This window comes from Dermacentor albipictus, chromosome 3 (assembly GCF_038994185.2).
Source record: "Dermacentor albipictus isolate Rhodes 1998 colony chromosome 3, USDA_Dalb.pri_finalv2, whole genome shotgun sequence".
In the NCBI taxonomy this organism is placed as follows: domain Eukaryota; kingdom Metazoa; phylum Arthropoda; class Arachnida; order Ixodida; family Ixodidae; genus Dermacentor; species Dermacentor albipictus.
Window position 1 is genome coordinate 182,435,583 of NC_091823.1, and position 20,534 is coordinate 182,456,116.

Genomic DNA, 20,534 nt, shown 5'->3' on the forward strand with positions numbered 1-20,534 from the left:
CATGTCCGGACCCAGAGATTCTTGGCACCCTCTGCTGCGTTACAGGTCTGACCGCCGCCTTGGTCAGGTGCTCTGCAGCCACTGGGGACTGAGGGCCATGGTTTGATTGTTGTATTCACATAGGAGGTTGTGGCCAAAAACTGCATCAGGGTGGCCAATCCTGCTCTGGTGAGAGAGCGTCCTTGTTGAAGCTTAATGGGCCTTCCTAATTTGGTTGTACCTGGATTAGTATAGCCCCACTCGCTCTCGGCATCTTTTGCTGGCGTGAGGCGTCACTCCAAACCTGCAGATGTAGTGTACTAGAGGAGGTGAAATTCACGCTCACCGCTGTCAAATAAAAAAAAAGAAGGGGGGGGGGGGCTGGGAGATTCAAACTTTCGATTAAGGCAACCGAGCATTCGATGTAGCTCAGTTAGATAATCCCGTAGGCGGCGAGGCTACCTTCTCGCCCACAAGTAGAACCCAGAGGGCCCTACATGCCTAAAAACTTTGATTTGTCCGCTGTAAATGTGCTTTACTGATCACGATGGGTAACTAGATATAAAACGATTTCTAAACGGTTCTGGTCTCACACACATGCACAGGCGGTCATGAATTAGGCTACGCAAAAACTATACAGCTGCCTCCGACTTGTGCACAATAATATTGTGCACAATAGTCAGTTTAAGTCAGTTTAAGTCAATTTCATGTATCTCAAATTCTTGAAAACATGTTTGAATTTTCCACCCAATAGGGGCTTTGCTGATCGCAGCAGGTGACACGGCATAGTATTCCTCAATGGTTCTAACATAGTAGTTTCGGAGTCGCCCGTACGCATGCGGCCATGAACGCGGCTAGATATGCGATACATTTTTGGCGAACTTGATCAGTACTTAAATGTAGCATGAAAACAAAAAGAAAGTGAGAAAAGCTAAGTTTCAGTGCTTACCTAGAATTTTGCTAGTCGCGTATTGGCGGTACACCAAACAGGTCACGGTCTTCGCGGCCTGTCTTAACCCTATGACAGTTTTAGCCGTACATGTACGGCGGCGGTTTTCTGTCCCGCAAGGTCTTCGCCGTACGGGTACGGTTTCGATCCTCCGTTTGAAATTTCGCGCCATAATGACGATACACGCTCACTGGGAGGTGCTGCCACCTCTTAGGACTTACCAGAAGCGTTTGAAATTTGCACTACCTTCTTGGGGAGATAAACAGAACTGACTTCTAGCTTCAGCGTATGGCGCAGAGTGCGGCAACACCCCTCTTGCGGTTTCAGTTTTGCCGCGTGATCGCAACGGAGGCGCGCGAAACGTCGTTTTTCTCTTTGTCGGCACTCTCTTGCAGATGCGGTGGAAGTTGATTTCTATCTTCATTGGCACTGCTCTTAGGTAGTTTATAATCGCCGCTCGCGAGGTATTCTCACTCGCAGCGGCAACGCGCTTTCGCGGTTTCGGTTCTGCCGCAACGGAGGCGCCCAAAACGTGATTTTTATCTTTGTCGGCATGCTATCGCAGGGGCGGCAGAAGTTGATTTCTATCTTGATTGGCACTGCTCTTAGCTCGTTTATCACCGCCACTCATGAGGTATTCTCGCTCTCTGCGGCTGTGCGGAGACTCGTGTTTCAAGGAGTACCACACTCTGAAATACTATTTAACATTTTGCAGTTCTGAGTGATGCCGACACCAACATACTGTTCCTAAATTTTTTTTATTATTTATTCCTGACTTTATACATCTTGTACATTCAAGATACGCGATAAAGTAATTTGACCACCTGGGAAAGTTTTCTTCAAAATAATTCGACCCTCAAAGGGTTAAGCATCTCAGAAGTCATTCCTAATGAGGTGGAACTTGTACTTACAATTAGTAAGTACAAGTTAAAGAAATGATAAATTAATGGCAATGACATGGCAACAATTAATTGGCAACAACAAAATTAATGGCAACAACTTGCCACAGGTGGCAAACAATCCCACATCTTCGCATTACGCGTGCAATGCTCTAACCAATTGAGATACTGTGGCGCAGTTTTCCCATCCACTTTCTTAGGTATTTATATGTTACTACTAGAACTAACCTTGGGAGTGTTAGCCTGCGCCACCACTCACAAACCGTGGCGGCGGATGTGGAACATCCTTTCTGCCGCAGGCGTCACATGTACATGATCTTCCTGGGTGAAGGTAACTGGTCAATAAACCCGCACATGCTACGTGAAGGCATTAATGTTGCCCGATTCGAGACCCTCGTTATGGAAGAACGAGAGGAAAGGCGTTAATCATATCATCAGAAGCCAATGAACAAAGACACCTAGGAAAACATAGGGGAACCTACTTGTACTTATTAATTGAATTAAGGATAGCAGTACAGTAAAACCTCGTTATAACGCAGTTGAAGGGGGGTCGTAATTACTTTGTTATAACAATTAGTTCATTATAGCCACTATCTATTTTTATTCACAGTTAGCAAGCAAGAGAGAATGTACTCACCGCCAAATCTCACAGCAGCCAAGGGAAGAACAGACAAGCGAAGAACAGACAGCAAGGAATTGCTACTTTATTCACGCCAAATGGGTCATCACTGATCGATCAACAGCACACCTGCTGGCGACTCACTTCCCAGAAAAAAAGTGCTTGATAGATTTTTGCCGCACCTTCTTCAGGCAAATGATGGCTTTATCAGCTGCAGCCGCTATTTCGAGTTTGTGCTTGCTGTCATCGTGAGTGCCAAAGAAGCACCGCAGCAGGTCTGCTGCATCCAGCGCTTGTGCGTTCGTCGGTACATCGGATTTGCCAATATTAGGCTCTGGGCTGTCGTCGACACATTCGTCACTATTGTCATTAAGCAACCCCGTCACCGTGCGCACAATTTCCACCTCTGTTAGCTCTTTCGTCGTCACCGTGTCAGCATCGGAACCGACGTACGTGCAGAAGGCGTTGCCGTCTTGCACTGCGCCGGTGTCAAGGAGAGCGTGCCACGACGCTAGGGCTTGGTCGCCCGCGGCACCCTCATTGGCGGCAGCACCGAGATCTTCGCTGTAACCGCCGCCGCTGGCGCCAAATGAGGCCTGCCGGAAGCAATTGACAATCGTGCTTGCCGGTACAGCCATCCAAGCAACCTGTAGCATCTCAATCGCCATGTGCAAGTCGATTGTCGACTCACACTTCACTTTATTTCCTTAAAGACACCCACATGGAGGTGTTACATAAGGGGTATTCGTAATATGCTCATATTGAGCAGAATCTGGTTTATCACACGCTTGCGGTAGCCCGACTTAAAGTTCATGATAACTCCTTGGTCGAGGGGCTGCACAACTGTAGTACAGTTTGGCGGCAAGAAGCATAGCTCAATCTTTTTGACAGTCTCAGTGTGGTGGGCCGCGCAATTGTCCAGTATGAGGCGTATCTTCTGGTTCAGCTTGCCCAGCCGCTCGTCCCACTCCCGCAGCCATCATGCGAAAATTTACCCTGTCAGCCAAGCCTTATGGTTGGACACATAACTCACTTAGAGCTTTCGTTTGCCTTTAAAGCATTATGGTGACGCACTTTTGCCGACCACGAGGGCCGGCACTATTTCCAACCCATCCATGTTGGCAGAAAGCAACACGGTTATGCGAACCTTGCTCTGCTTACCACCCTGGCAGTGTTCACCTTTGAGAGCCAAGATTTTTTGCAGCAGCATCTGGTAGAACAGGGCTGTCTCATCCGCTTTGAACAAATCCTTATTACTGTATATTTTTAGCAGCTGTCCAATGTTTGTCTCCAACCACGCCACTGCAGCTTTGCGGTCGACAGACAGCACTTCTCTGCTGACAGCCCTCCCGATAATGTCGTGGCGCTCCTTGAAACACTGCAGCCAGGCCACACTCCACAAAATCATTGTGCCCCATGATGCACGCGAAGTCCCTCTCTTTGCGCTGCAACAGTGCCCCACTCACGGGAGTTCCGCTTGCTCTTGCATCCAAAAACCACTTGAAGACCGCCTTCTCTACAGCTTCGAAAGCGGGGGCTTGCAACTTCTTTCTGTCTCCTTTTACGCCATGTGCGACAGCACTGGTGGCAGCTTCTTTGCTGCTCAAAATTGTCAACAGAGTGCTCAATGCTATGTGGAAATCTTTGGCTACTTTTTTCTTCTTCACGCCGGACTCGACGGTTTTCAGCAGAGCCACCTTCTGCTCGATTTATATTGTTTTGCACTTCCGTTTGCCATCGTCCATCTCCTTTCTGGCAACAGGAACTCGCACAAACGAACAGATAGAAACACTGATATCGTTGATGTGCACAGAGGCAACGATAAGCAACTACAAAATCGCAGTCAGTGCCGCCCCACGCACGCAGCGGAAGAGTGGTCGGGTCCACTAGTTCCACGGGAAAATGGAGGCTAGGAGATGTGCATGGGAGACGGAAATGTTGCATGCTATAGGACATTGGCCTGATGGGCACCAAAGTAATCAGTAAATGCTCGTTCTGAAAAAAAAAAGGAAATTGCTGACGAATATGTTACTTCCTAATGCGAAATTGGAGGTCAGCTCTTCAGCTGTTTTGTCTTTTCTATACGCTGAGGCAGATAATTTGAGCAAGGCATGTAGGTACAGTTACAACTTTTTATTCCTCATTTCTTCAAGAAACACTCCACTCCTAGTTCTTGATTGTCATGAAGGTAGCTTTGTGGTCGGTGAAATAGATGGATATATGCTATACTTGCTGCACCAATGCCTGGTTCGGCATAGTACACCTCTGGATTCTGGCGGCGATGGCGATGGCGCTGGGCCTCTGCTCGGGCAGCTCGTTTAGCAGCAGCGGCAGACGAAGGACTTCCTGCGGTTGCCTTGCTCATGGCTCAGAAAGAACTGGCTGAGAATAAAATACATATATAAGCAGACAGATTATATTATAATATAAACCGTCTGTGAACCACGTACAATCCGTCCGGTGCGGAACATTTCACACCAGCCACCACAAACGGAGTGTAGCTTGGCACTCAAGGCAGAAAGCTGGGCTAGTTGGTGTGTCATCATTATTCAAAAGACTAGCGCAAAATAGCAGGGACACAGACAGAGAAGACGGCAGGACAAGCGCTAAACATCAACTGAGGTTTTTACTGCGAGCGAAGGTACATATATACATTTCGTTGGTGCATGCGCACACAGGGTTAAAACAGTACAAGCACATTCTAATCAAAATGTGGCAGACTGTTCTATAAGTATATTTTTTGTTTTTTTCGACAAGGCAAGTGAAGCCGCGCTGACACAGTTATCACCTTCCTTGTCAATGTGATATGCCTCACAAATCGCGTGCCCCCACCTTGTGCCTCCTCTTCCAAGCACACACGTGGTATTAAACGCAGGCACGCACCCGCATCGCTTACAATGCATGGCCAAATGGCTGCAAATTCATTAGCGGATTAGATTCAACTTGGCTTGTCGCAGTCGAACAGCATGTGGCACATAACACGGTGCTCCGCTGTGTGGTCTAGGAGGCAAACGAACTTCGCTGCGCCGGCTTGGCTTGGCCGGCTCTTGGCCTCTGAGATTGCTCCCATGCTGAAGCAATTTTGGATGCAACGCCCAGCAGCCATCCCATGCCGCCCACCGCAGGGAGAAGTGAATGCACAGCGTCACCCCATGAGTTTGCACTGGGGAGATCTCCAAGGCAAGGCCCAGCCAAGAACGCCCGCACGGCACGCCATAGAGAAAGAGAGAAGTGAATGTACTAATCTCTCGCACCGCCGCATGTGGCCTTGCAGCATGGCGCGACTCGCACAGGCTTGCACGTGACCCTGCGAGAATGCGTGGGGGAGATCTCACAAGCCACGCCTAGGTGCACCTCATGGAGAAGTGAATGCACTAGTCTATTGCACTGCTCCAGGTAGGGTCGATTGTGCAGCCAGGCACGTGCGATAGGCATAGAGGTCAATGTAGAAGTAACATAGTGAGCTGCTGCTTGTGCACAGTTGCACAGCTACGCGTGGCAGTGAAAAAGACCAGTGTTGCTTGACGACATATTCGATGCTGGAACTTGCGAGTTTTGAACTGTCGCAGCAAATGAGTGCCAAACCCCACGAAAAGCAATGTACTCGGTGCAGAACTGTCAGGTATTTTTTGGCTTACGAGACGAATCTAGTTCTAGTTCGGTATATCTATTCGAAGGACAATTTCCCTTCATTAAAACTAGGTTTTAAATACATAAATCTCTATAGTGATTTCAAGGAGAATTTCGTTTACTTCGTTATATCTGTTGTTTTGTTACATCCCACTTTATTATAACGAGGTTAACTGTGTATAGGAACTATTCTGCAATAACTTTGGAATTCGATATATCAGGGTTCAACTGTAGTCAATTATGCATTTCAATTTCACATGTGAGCAATGTCTGCCACTTCAAGTAATCCAACATAAGGACTGCAATTGCGCTATCGGCCACAGGACATTTTTAAAATTCTGTATGGTGTAAAGAAAAATTTACCTCGTATAGACGATCAAGATAAATTTTAGTAATGTGGTAAACCTCAGAAAACTGTGGAATGTGCCTGACACTAGTTGTACTTGGCTGTTGGCCATTGAAATTCAAGAGCACTTTATTTAAGCATGGTAGCAGGCATCCTGTCAAAGCTAGAGTTTGCCTTTTCTTGTGACTGGCCCTGCATCTGTGTGACAGACGGTACTACACGGAGAAGTTGAAGCGGCTTGTGGCAGACCTAGCCTTGGCTGAGGAGTCCCAGGAGGCAGCCATCAAGGACATCATGCGCCGCATCTTTGAACACTTTGACCGCAGGTGAGCTTTCGCATTGTGGTGCAAGAAATTTCAAAACTGTCTACTTAATGCTTGAATGGTTTTTCCCTAACACCTATGAAGAAGGCAAACTGGCAGGGATTGGCTGTTACCATAAACAAAAGTTTTTGTTCCTTTAGAATGGTTTCGCACAAGACAGTGTTTCTTGGCTAAGTGATGAAATATTTTGATGGAGTCTCACACAAGAGCGACATCGTAGTTCCTGATGTGTAATAGAGGCACACTGCTAAATTGGTGCATGCAATTCACATGCACAAACTATATCATAATTATTAAATCGTGGGGCATTCCATTTTCGCTTAGAGGCCACGTGAGAGGCTGCTGGTTGGGGGCATGCTTTCGTTAACATTTTGATAATCAAATGCCCACTCTTTCTTGTGTTGAAGTAGCAATAAGCATGCTAAATACCCTCATCTTGACTGATTGATGATAAGGCCAACAGTGGTGATTTACATCCCAACAGCCTGGTGGTGTGGCTAGTTGCTTGAGGGTATCCGCGCGATTGCTTCACACAATGGCCAATTCCAAGCACCTACCAACAAAGGCCAATGGCACAGTCTTGACCATGAAGGCTTGATTCTTTCTGTGTTGGATTTTTCCAAGAATGCCAATGCGGAACAAGCCACGCAAGGAAAAAAAAAATGATTCGTCATCACATACAGCTTTCTTTTTTCTTTCTTTCTCTCTCTCTCTCTCTTTTCTTGTACTGCTTCCAAGTACCCGATATGTGGCACTGCAAATGTACGAGGCGGGGTGAGAGGAGAGGTGAAAGAAGAAAACAAAGAAAAGAAACTTTCGCTTGAATCTAGGGGTAGCGAATAGCAGTTCTTGAGACCGAGTCGAATGCGTATGAAACAGTGCCAGAATCGAATCAAATCATATATCAAATATTCTTCAAGTGGATTGCGAATAATGTACAGGCTGCTTACCATTAATTTCAAACAGTTTTATCTACGGGTGTGTGAATACTCGAATATTGCCATATCAAACCAAGTAGTGAACATCCAAATAATTTGATTTGCAAATCGAATACCATATTTTTCTGCGTATAACCCGCCACTGCATATAACCTGCACCCTCAAGAGCAACAGCCTGAAGAGGGAAAAAAAAAATATATCACCACATATAGCCTGCGGGAAGAACTGGCTACAGCAGCAGTGCTCAAACCTTTGCAAAAACAGTCTCTGTTCATGGATGTGCTACTCATTCATGTTGTATCTTAGGCCAGTGGCAGTACTCCTCCATTCTTCGGGGATGCTGACAAAGCTGGATTCTCACGCCGTACTTTATCACAGATGAATCAGTCACATGATGTGCGAAGTGAATCAGATCACTTCACAGCCAGCATTCACACGAGAGCTCATGACAGCGCGAGCAGAGCAGATGGCATGACAGAGCAGATGTGACTGAATCGAAAATCCAAGCGATTATTCGACACACCGCCATATCGCAGCCCTTCGCACGGAGCTAGTGAGTGCCGCAAGAACAGGTGACGTATGAAGCCCGTTTCACATAATGCAATTTTCTTTGCACTGGAAGTGTGATTTCCATGTGACGAAAATCGCAGTCACAGTGCTGACCTCACTTTTCGGCTGCGAACCAATGTGTTGTTCGTAGCATTGCGTTTTTCATCAAAATTAGGCTGATAGGTATTCTGCAGTTTGTTTTGGGAAATGGCGCTTCGCTCAACAAGTGCAATTCGCAGAGGCGGGGATTGCTGAATCTGGTACCTATGCGGAGGAAGAATAAAGGATTTGTCCTGCTGATTCCATTCTCTAATTTCTATGCATTCGTTCACACGCTGCGTAGCAAATGAGGTGCATTTTCAATTTTGCTTCATATGCTATAGCCACACCTTTACGAGTTGCCAATACTATGAGGTGTTTGATCCCCACAAGGTGACATGGCCTTTTGGATTCGTCACAATTTTTTTTCGTTGAGTAGCACACAAAAATAATGCATACGCAGTAGTTTATGATAATTGCAACCTCTGCAAAGGCAAATGACAAGACAGCAAAGTGCAGTTGAACCCCTCAAGAACAAAATTTTTGCAGCAAGGAGGAAATCTGCCAACCCTGGAGAACGTCCACAGTGTTTAATGCATTTGCACCTTCTCAACAGCAAAGAGTTTTTAAAAAGCAGACTGCCATTAATGAAAGTTTGAGGTAGTGATAAACATTTTTTCTGCACGTGAGCCAGTTGGGAACCCAGAAGTGCAAAAATTACAGCAGCACACTCGCGGCTCATTCCACAAGCATCAGCGCGGCCATTGCTGTCTATGTTAGGTTAAATAATGATGATAGCACCGTGTTTTTTTTTTTGTTTTGTTTGTGTGTTTTTTGTTTGTTTTTTTTTCCATTTTGGTCACTGAAAACGCTTTGCTATGCGATGACACCGCCACATGCACACTGAGATTGCCTTGACCTTGTTTTGTTTTGGCCTGTCGGAAAGATGCCGCCTCCCAAAAAGCGTGAGCTTTTGACACTTGAGGACAAATCTGTGATCATCGCCGAAGCTGGAAAAGGCAGAAAAAAGTCTGATATTGTGGAGGAGTTCAGTATCTCATGCAACTCACTTTCTACGATTCCGAAACCCAAGAACAGCATCATGGTGGCACTTGAGAACAGCACACGCACGGAGCACCGGACGGCGACAACGCCTGTCTGCGAAGACAAAGCCATCCTTCAGTGGTTCCTCGACAAGAGAGCGAACAAGCTGCCTTTGTCTGGGTGCCATCTGCAGCAGAAAACTGCAGTAAAACATCGGTAATTTAGAAAACCGGATAATTTCCACTCGTACTGTGGTCCCAGCAGGCATATGCATTATTTAGTGCAATGAAACTCACATTAATTCAGACATACTTGGTCGCATGTGGGTTAATTCAGACAATTCTCGGAGCTTGGCAAGTGCAGGGCGCCGCAAATGTGCGACACGAAAGAGCAAAAAGGAAAAAGTGTCTAACCATAATGAAATGGGGATGCGGCGAAGTCCACATCCCCAAGCTATCAGCGGAAATCACACTTCAATGCACATTCAATGCATGACCGGTGAATAAAAGTACTGAGTGCTTTTATCCAGGGGCCGTGGTAAGAGAGAGTAAACATTTATTGTAGTAGAGATTGTTTGGTTATGGTGGGGTGGAGCCCCTCTTCCAGGGCCCCACTGGTTACAGTGGCTTGTCAGGCCTAGTCAAGGGTCACCAGTTGGCTTCCCCATTTCACTTCCGCGAGTTGCACCTCCCACGACTAGTTATGGTGAGAGCATTGTCTAGCAGCGGCAAGATGGCAGATGCCTAGCGTAATGTGCACTGGAATGTTATATGTCCCAATGTCTGTATAAATCTGAGAAAGTGTTTGTTTGGAGGATGCACAAGTCCTGTGCTTGCCTCCTGTTTAGGTCTGGGTGGGGAACGGCTTTGGTTCGCCCACTTAGTGTTGAGGCGTCGAGGTGTTGTCTTGGGCGGTGTGGCCCACAGCTCAGCCTATCATGCCTCGAGCTTAGCCGTCTGCCTGTTCGCTCCCTGCTATATCTCTGTGTGCCGGGCACCAAGTTATGCAATGATCCATAGTGAGTTCAATTCCTAGGATACGGATGATGCAGCTCGGTAAATTGCAGTAAAGTGCAGTGCAATTTTGCAGAAGCACTCAGGGAAAACCTGGAAAACTCAGGGTATTAGGAAATGTCAACTTCGTAGACAACCTGATGCTGCTATATCGCATTACCGCCACTACCGTATTTACACGATTGTAAGTCGACTTGAATGTAAATCGACCCCCCCCTTATCGCGTGTGACAGGGAAAAAAAAGCAGAGTATATGCACGGGCACATTCCATAACGAAAATTTATTAGTAGCTGGCATAGTCACTGGACTACTACTCCTCACTAGTGCTGCCATCGTCATTGCTGCTACGGTCCCGAAGCACATTGCCGTCCAGCAAAATTCTGCATTTGCATACATAAGTGCATTTGCATGCATACATAAGTCCACGCCGAAAGCACCCAACCACACAGAGCCATCAGGGAGGCTCTTTTGACATGTCCGGTTGGTGTAAGTTCACGGTCTTCTGTCGCCAGCCACTCATACTCATGGCGGAGCAGGTCCTTAAAAGGCAAAGATCCAGGCTGGTCTCATGACCATGTCGCACGTCACTGGCAGGGACCGATCACACATTTCATCAACGTATGCTGCAAGCTTGACCTTGAGCTTCGGAAAGCGTCCGGACTTTGGCCCGCGGAAACCTCTTTGCTTGCCATCACAGGTGAAAATATTGCTTTGCTGCCGTCGCCACTCTCGCCATACTCGTTAAGAAACGTCAAACTTGCGGCCCGCTTCGCAGTTACTCGTTTCTTCAGCATAAATGATGGCAGCCCTCTTCAACGCCGCAGTGAACGAGCGCCAAATGTTTAGTGGACTTGGAGCACTCATGACGACTGAGGAAGCACGGAAGTAGCATGCGGCCGGCAGTCAAATTGAACGCACGAAACTAAAGAATGCTAAAGAGCTACAGGGAAAGAGAAACGCGAGCTGCGAGTGGTGTCTGCTCTTCCATGAACTATCAATACTCTCCGCAAGCGCCGCTGTTCTGAAGGTGCCGCCGCAAATGGAACAGCGGCACTTCCATGAAAAATCGACACCCCCACATGAATGCTGTGTGCACTGTAAAACTCTCAAAAATGTTGAAAAACCCTTCCGAAAAGCGAACAAAGCGAAATAGCGGAAAGCTACAGGTGGGGCCATAGAGCAAACATAAATTTGGAACTACGTTGTAGCTCCCCTGATATCCCATTGGTCTCACTTCTTTTTTTTTTTTTATTTGTTTTCGCAGTGCCATCTTTTGGTTTCGATTGTAAGTCGACCTCCCCACTTCAGATTTTCAAACTTTAAAAAAGAGGTCAACTTACAATCGTGTAAATACGGTAGGTAGTAGGGTGGGAATTCTTCGTACTCGTGGACCACAAGCTGCTGACCTACGCATTGCGTGCTGCGATGAACTCGGATACTGGTACACACGTGGCATGGGAGCTCCGCCATATGTCGTACATCACATAATTCACGATGGATATATGCAATGTCAGCGGGGCGGACAATGAAGTGCTGTTGCAGACGCCGTTTTGTTCAAACCAGTGAATGGCATCAGTCTGCCGAGCGGCGTTGACTTCACCACACTAAAAACGGCTCAATGCAGTGACAGTGAGTTGAATCACCCACTGAAGTCTACAATCAACACCTTGAAGCTGCATTGGTTGACTGAACCCACAGGATCCATATGCTGTGACATGCCTGCAGGCAGGGCCAGTCCGTTCGTGCCAACGAATCTTTGCCGCAACATTTATGACTTGCTGTATAACCTGTCACATCCAGGGATTCGAGCCACTCAACGGCTGTGCATAGCATGGTTCGTGTGGCCGGGAATAAACCGGGATGTCCAACGCTGGACACAAGAGTGCCTCGCATGGCAGCACTCCAACGTGCAGCGACACACTGTGTGACCCCTTTGGGATCGTTCCCTGTGCCGGACGCTCAATTCGACATGTGCATGACGACATTGGGGGACCATTGCCCGCTTCTCAGGGGCAAAGCCATTTGCTAACTTGCATTGATCATGACTGTTGATACTGTTGCCCGTTCTTTTATCTACCACTCAGTAGCCGGGTTCGGAGTACCATCAATAGTGACTGCGGATCGCGGAACACAATTCAAATGTGTCCTATTCGTGAACATCACACAGCTCCTGGGAACCTCCTGCATCAGAACAACTGCCTACCATCCCATCAGCAATGGTATGGTGGAAAGTTTCCATTGGCAGAGTAAGACTAGCCTGATGGCAACTTCGAGTCACAGTTGGGTGGAGGCACTGCCTTTTGTTCTCCTGGGAATTAGGACGGCTCTGAAAGCAGATATGGAGTGCTGCTCGGCGGAACTGATATACAGGACAACATTTCGCCTTCCAGGGGGGAAGTTTTTTGCTAACAGTAAAGATGCAAACGTCCAGGCAAACACCAACTACATTCTGCGACTGCACGACATCATGAGCAAGCTACACACTGTCCCTCTGCTTCCGCCAGTAGCACGGCTTGTTCACGTGCACCGTGATCTCTCCTCTTGCTCTGAAATGTTTGTGAGGCACAAAGCCATATAGCGTCCACTCCGGCACCGGTATCATAGGCCATTCAAGGTGGGGAAACGTGGAGACAAGCACATTACGATCGACTGAGGTGGCCGTCACGACGTAGTTTCGCTCGACCGTGTAAAACCACCACACGTGGACTGCGACAGCGAAGTACCTGCAGCACCTCGAGCTCCATCACCACAAGGACCCCCAGCAGACCAGATAGGAAAGGCCCAACAGGCCGTCAAAAGATTCACGCAGAGTGGACGGTGTACAAGACCTCCGTTGCACATGAATTTGTGAACCACAGCGTGTCGTACGAGTGCGCCCAATGCCACGCACTCACCAGGCGGGGAGTACTGTGGTGACACATAACAGTGCTTTGGGGGTAGTGCCAAAGTTCAGTTCTTGTTTGCGACACGTGATGTTCACTCACCTTGCTCTGCTGAGAAGCACGTTCCACTAAGTTCTTAACGCCGTGCTTTAGGCTTCAGTGGTGCCATATAACACTTGGTTCTATATAGCTTGCATCTGAGCACACGCCGCCACGTTGCCTTAATCTTTTTGGTCTTGATGGTTACAAAGACTTCAACAGCCGTTATCGCCAATAAAGGGGTTACAGGGCCATTAACTAAAAGCACAGATAACACGTCTTGAAGCATGCTCTCGTGAAAGTTTTGCTACGTGTGTGGGGTCTGAACTGGGATATCTCACACCGTACTCTTGGGACAAAGGAACGACAACACAGTAGTGCAAACAATCACAAGGGCATTTATTGCACCTTTCATACATCAATGCCTGCTAGCCGAGTTGCTATCCACAAAATATGCCGATGGGCGCGCGACAAATCTAGAAGTCCGACTCACCGCGTCCTCGCGAGCGAATATGTTCGCTCCATGCTGGATCCCAACGCCTGGTCGTTCGCGTGTATAGTCACGCGAATCGTGGCGCGTTCGAAGGCGGCCACGCGAGGCGGTCTCGCAGATGCATCGGTCGCCGCGCGCGTGGAATGTCCGCGCTGTTCGGCGACCCGCCGGGGAAGAGGGTTGCTGCACGTGCGACACGTCCGTCCCGCTTCCTGTCTCGAACCCAAGAGAGCAAGCGCCTTCCTTTCGGCGCCCAAGTAACCTCGAGGCGTTAGCAGCGCAACACTCGCGCCATCTCTTGGACTGCGCCTGTACCATTCCGACCGCCGCATGTGCGGCGAAGCCGCACTACAGGAGACGCGCTATGCGGGAAAAACATCAGGGGAGGCGCGAAGGTCGCGCATCCCCACACGTGTTATCCTTGCTTTTGCTCCCCCATCTTGCAGTGCCTTCACTAGTGATAGCAGGTGATTGCAGCTGTTAAAGCCTTGGCTACTGGTGAGATGAAAAGAATAATGCAGTCTGGGTATGCACACTGAGATGCAAGCTACATGTATCTTAAATCAGTTGTTACCGGTAGACAACGCCCGCATAAAGCTTTAAACAAACGTACTGGGGACTTCTTTACATATGATTGTATGACATGCTTTTACTGAAGACATCACAGCGTGTGTTTTTGAGTGGAATTGAATTTGACTTTATTCAAGTGTGCATCATTGCACTTAAAAAGACAGGACAAAAGGCAGGAACGCTTTACATGGTCCTCCTACCTGAGACGGCAGTTGCACACAAGCTGTAGCAGCAAAACAGAAGTGATAATGTAGTTCATGTGAACAAAGTATGCAGAAATACACAAGGAATAGCCAACAAAACTGCAAGCAGGTATGCAAATGTGAAAACGTATGCACAATATATGAGAAGGATGAATAAACCGACGAGGGTAGTGATATGGGCTTGTTGGCCAGTCATTGAAAGGTATCTGTATAGCGAAACAAAACAAGAACACAAGAAGAAACAAAGACAAGCGCTATCAACAATGAAAATTTTACTTCTGGGATCGGTCATATTTATACCCCCAAACAACCATGTGCACACTATGATAGCAACCAATAGGATGCACTTACGTACATGACGGCATGAAAAACAATCTAAAATCGATACAAGACAAGAAAATCTAAATGAAATATGGAAAATGCGGTTCAGCCTTTACGCCGTGCACAAATAATCCAACTCTCTCGCAGACAATGACAGTGATAGTTTACTGATGCATTGGTCAGTGGCCGAGAGGATCTGCTCCGTTTCTATTATTAGTCTTACACATTTGTGCTTGTCCCTATCTATAACAGTGGTATCATCTAGAAGTAGGCGACATGGCCGACATGGACACGTTTTACAATGGAAAGCAAGAAAACCGTCGCCTGATACACTGTGACGGTTATTTCTGTGCTCTTTTAAGCTCTCATTAATGCACCTTCCGGTTTAGCCTATGTAGCATTTACCACATGACAGCGAAAAGTGATAGATCACCCCCACTGCGCATCCTACGAATGGATCTCTCTGATTCTTATCACACACCAGCCTTTTCGTCCTCATTGGTTTCGTGGTTTTGCACAAGGTACCCAGCTTATTATGAGCTGAAAAAACAACCCTTACGTTGGCGCAACTTCCCATTTATTTCAGGCTGTGTGGTACCAGGTGTATGTACGGAATCATAGCGGATTTGACCTGCCCACAACTGCTAGCTCTGCCATTTTCACTGGGGCAATCTCTCGAGCGTTCTTGTTCTAGTAACCTCTCTGCCACCGACACCAACACATGGTTAGGATAACCAGCCTCCTTAAGATGCGCAGACTGTTGCTGGAGACTGGTTTTCACTAGGTGTGGGCATGATTTTCTCAGGGCGTTCTTGAAACACATGTTAGTTATGCTCCTCTTCACTAATTTTGAATGGGCTGAATGAAATTGGGGGAGAGGTTTGTTAGCTCGTGGGCTATAAGCCTAGCCGGTCTGACTATAAAAAAAATGAACTGAACGTCAAGAAACCGGAGCCTATTGTCGACAGGCACTTCAAAGGTCATGTAAAGAGGTCTCAAATGCTCGCAAAAAATTGTAAAGCCATTGGCACATTTTCCTTGGAAACTCTTACTAGGGCAATCTAAGAGCACTAAAATTTCGACGAATTTAAAAGCTCCCTGAAATCCTGGTAGCCCTGTGAGGTGTACATACATGTGCCTATCTAAATGTGCTAAGTAGGGGTTGCAAAAGATGAGAGCTAAACACGACCCTATACAAATGCCTTCCTTCTGTAGATGCGGCCTATTGTTCCACTGTACAAAAGTTGATGACAGGTAAAAACATAAAAATTTGAAAAACCCTTTTACTGAAACACCTGCCTCCTGTGAAAACCTTCTGGCGCCAACTTTTTCAATATAATCCTCGACACATTGAAGGTCATTGTGCAGGATAGAGTAACATAATTCTTTAACGTCAGCAGAGAAGGCCTTGAAGCCTTTTTTTTTTTCGCGTGACACTTCACAAAATCAAGGACTTCGTCAGAACCTTTCACAAGAAACGGATCATCAATCTCGAGAATGTTCAGCTGTGAAAGCAGGTACATGGCAGCTTGCTTCTGCCAGGTACCTCTTTTGAAAATTATAACTCGAAAAGGAACATCTGCCTTGTGCGTCTTAGCAGTGAAAGATACATCAAGGACTGTTATCTGATTTCAGTATACTTTTCCATAATCTATCAGGGTTCAATTTCTTGTAAATTTCACTAGCTCTTGCTGCTACTTTTGCAGGTGACACATCCTTGCATTCATTGAACACTGCAGAGATAGCTTGACCAGCTTTTTCTAAGAAACAATTCTAGGAAAAAAATGACAAAACCGCCCTCTTTGCCAGCTGGTATGACACAAATGAATTATTCCTCAGGTAAGAATGTACGTATTTTACAGGCAGCCTAGAAGGTTGGGGCTTACATCGTAACAGGGCATCCAACCCTTCAGACTTCGTCCTCACACCATCTTTCCCGGGGCTGTTTCGGACACTTCACATATGATGGACAGAGGCTCCGGTTTAGTCCAGCTGCTCTTTTAGGCAAATTTTGGACCAAGACCAAGGACTTGGTACACACTATTGGGAAAGTTAAAACTGTTTGGAACATGGATGTCAGTCATTGGTTTTCGTTGATCTGTGTTTACGTGAGCCCATAGTAGCCTTAGCTGAGGTGGCCAAAGGAACTCGGTGACCTGATCAGCTAACCGCGCAGGCCTCCATAGAAGTTTCCTTGTGGTGCACGGTTCATGCTGATCGAACATTTGCATGCTGAGGTAATCACGGTGGAGGCGCGCCTGTTGAAGTCGTTCAGCACGTACAATCTTCAAAATTCTTTTTCCGTGGCCAGCAGATGATGTGAAACCACCAGACAATGAGTTTATATCTTGGGGAAGCTGCTTGTTACGGATGCAGAAACTTAGGACATGTGCGCTGCAGGCAGCCATGGCGATGAGGGCAACAGTACGCCCAGAATCTCAAGGAGCATATTGAAAAGAGCCCATTGTACTAGAAATTAAATAAACGAGGGTAGCGATGTGGGCTTGTTGGTCGGTCATCATTGAAAGGTATCTGTATTGCGCATTGAAACAAGAAAAGAAGACGAAGACAAGTGCTAACTATCAACAACGAAAATTTTACTTCCGGGATCGGTCATACTTATACCCCCAAAGGACCACGTGCATAGTAAGGTTTGTTACAGCGCAGTACAAGACAAGGACACAAGAAGGTATAAAACGACGACACGGCAGCGTATCGTCGGCCTGTCGATGGTTGGGCAGTGGATTGTGATGTTTTCAAATATCTCCTGCCTTTTGCTCCTTCTTAATGTGCCATTACCGTTGGTGCTTCATTTTTTGAAAGCTTTGCACCAACTAGCCCCACAACATGTTTTACTGCGATTGTGATGTTAATCTTCTCCAGCGGAGCATGCGGGATATGTATGGACCAATGATGCGAGGTGCAATCTGCCATTGTTATCTGCAAGGAAGAGAGGGTTGACCATGCGTTGACCGTTGGCACATCCATGACATGGCGAGGGAACTACGATGATGCCAAGTGCAGCACCATGTCAGGGACATGCGCAGCAGCATTCTCGAGCATGGAGGCAACAAGGTAGCCGGCGAACTGCGTGATGAACAGAGAACAGGTCAACATGGTGCCCATGCCGCTGTTGCCTCGCCCACTCCTGGAAATGTACTGCGCTCTTTTAATAGGCTATAACCCAAAAGCGCCGCCGTTCTCTGCTGCAGACTTCGATTGTATGGTGAGTTTTCCCAGCCACTAGATCCCATATAAAAAAAAAGGCGCACGGTGCACGCGGTCGAGAACAGTAGTTGCCTACTGCATCAGTTCGCCCGCAACGCAGTCGCCTGCTTGTCTCACGCAAAAATGCCGGCTTGTACTCTAGTTTCTTAATCCGGTACTAGCAGATTTCTCGGGTTGTTCCACGCTGCATTCATAGCTATCACTGCCAACCCTGTTGCAATAAGCATCTTCACTTATGGGTTTCGCACGAGACGTTCATTTGAGGGATCGCCAGCCGTTCATGCGAAGGCGCGAGTATGTGCGGGCGCGAGAAAGAAAATCTGGGGGCTTTTGCTCCTTGAATATATGACTTTGCCTAGGCACTACGCAGAAAGTTTCTTAGCACACGTTGTAGGCATTTGTCCCTAGGCATGCCGGTATTGCGAAGTGGGGTTGAGTTTGTTTAAGCTCGGACGCTGGCAGCCAGCGCGGTCAAAATAGGTGAAGCAGGAAGCACTGACGCCCTATTTGGCAACCGCTGTGTCCGACATACTGTCTCGCCCCTGCAACGGTCGTGCTAAGTAAGTCGTGGCAGATCGTAGCTTTCTCGCGGCTTACTTATGTACCTTGTAAATAACACCACAGATGTTTCTGTAGAGCAGTAGCAACCGTAGTAGAGCCCGGGCCGCATATAGTGAAAACCTAGAAGGCAGAGCGCCTTAGCAACTGTGGTTGAATGCAAGTGGCTGAAAGGCCACCGGTGACGATGGCTCACTCAGCACCAGCACCGCAGGGGCGAGAAAGTCCGTCTTCAGAGGCAAAGTTCTGACTGGTGTTGCAGAAGTCGCTGGGCGCGGTGGTGCTGAACTTAGTGTCACTAGTTGGTGGCTGGACGTAATTATATTTATTCATTCATGTCTTTTGGTAATTGTAACAATATGTCATTATTTCGTATTATTGGCGGCGCCTTCAGGACACCAAAGCAGCAACAGGGACACCAAAGCTAAAATCTGGACAGGTCACTGTGGGTTGGCGCTCGTCGAGGCCTGCGCGTGCCAGGGGTGTATAAGATCAGCTGTCTGCTATCGCAGACAGCCAATTTTTTATGCGAACATTCCCTGGCAAGCTTCGGTCTCCGCGGCCCCAACCCACAGGCTGCCATGCTTCCAGCTTTGATCCCTCCACTACCCTTTGGGTGCCCTGGAGATCCAGCGCCGCCTGCTTTATTATAACCTCAGCTGCTTTCCTGAGGCCTCCGTTTGCCAGTTACATATGCCCTCCTGGTGCTTGTAAAAAATTCAGTCTATCTTTGCGACGAAAAAAGCAACCCGCGTCTTATGCAACACTAGTCAGAACCTTGCCCCTTCAGACACAGCGATCACCGAATGGGGCATCTGTGCCCACTGCCTCACCGTGCGGGCAGCCAACGGCGGAGCGTAAAGAAACTCGACCGCACTCCGCAATACCGGCATGTCATGGGGCAAACACATACAACACGTGCTTAGAGACCTCTTCTGTAGCACCTAGGCAGAGTCATATATTCAAGGAGCAAAAGCCCCCAGATTTTCCCTTTCACACCCGCTCTCACTCGCACCTGTGCACAAATTCCTGCGATTCCTCAAATGAATGTGTCGTGGGTTTCACAGCGCGTTTTGCTGCTTGAAGTGCTGCACGCTTTTAATAGTCTATAACCCAAAAGCGCCACCGTTCCCTGCTGTAGACTGCGATCATATGGTGCGTTTTCCCATGCTAGATCCCATGTGAACAAGAAAAGGCGCGAGGTACATGTGGTCGAGAACAGTATCTGCCTGTCGCATCAGCTTGCCCACAATACTCACCTGCTTGTGTCACATGAAAACTGCGGCTTGCACTCTAGTTTCTTATTCTGGAACCAGCGAATCTCCTCCCGGATTGTTGCACGCCGGATTCACCGGTATCGCTGCCAACCCTATTGCGATTCCCTGCTGCAGGCAATGTGATGTGAGCATCTTGTTTCACTCTGGTGGTGTCTGGCATCGCCCACCAGCTCGATTTCGTTTCGGCTTTCCGTCTACGCAATAGGAGAAAACAACACTATGCATCTCAAGCCGCAGAAGCCCCACCATCTCAATGCGTGTCTGCGTCTCATGCTGCATGTTTTCTAACTGACCAACTTTCTACCAACCAGCTTTCTACCCGCATGCACGCACACAGACAAATTTAGCACGTGTGCTCGCAGTAGTTCCAGCTGGTTGATCGCAGACCCGAATGCCTCTTCAATAACTATCACTCTAACTCGTTGTTGGAATGCGCTGCTAGGCTGGGCTAAGTGAGTATAAGCAACAAGCATCCCAAACAACAACTGAACTATTATTCACTCCGAAGCTCACGAAAAAAGTCATGTGGTTCCTCGCGAGCACCGCGAAACGACACTACACCATCCACATAATGTCGCGACCAATCACTGATGAGCTGTCTGTAGGAACATTAGCGACAAGCTTTCAGCGAAGGT

The 20,534-nt window shown here is 47.6% G+C and overlaps 1 protein-coding gene across 1 annotated transcript in view; it reads left to right on the plus strand.

Annotated features, from left to right (window-relative positions):
- The window catches only part of LOC135918083 (DNA mismatch repair protein Msh6-like), a 564,077-nt gene that overhangs the window by 417,322 nt on the left and 126,221 nt on the right, over positions 1 to 20,534 (plus strand). Inside the window, exon 23 of the mRNA XM_065451744.2 lies at positions 6,632 to 6,748. Coding sequence (XP_065307816.2) covers positions 6,632 to 6,748 — 117 coding nt within the window. The remainder of the gene's footprint in view (positions 1 to 6,631; positions 6,749 to 20,534) is intronic.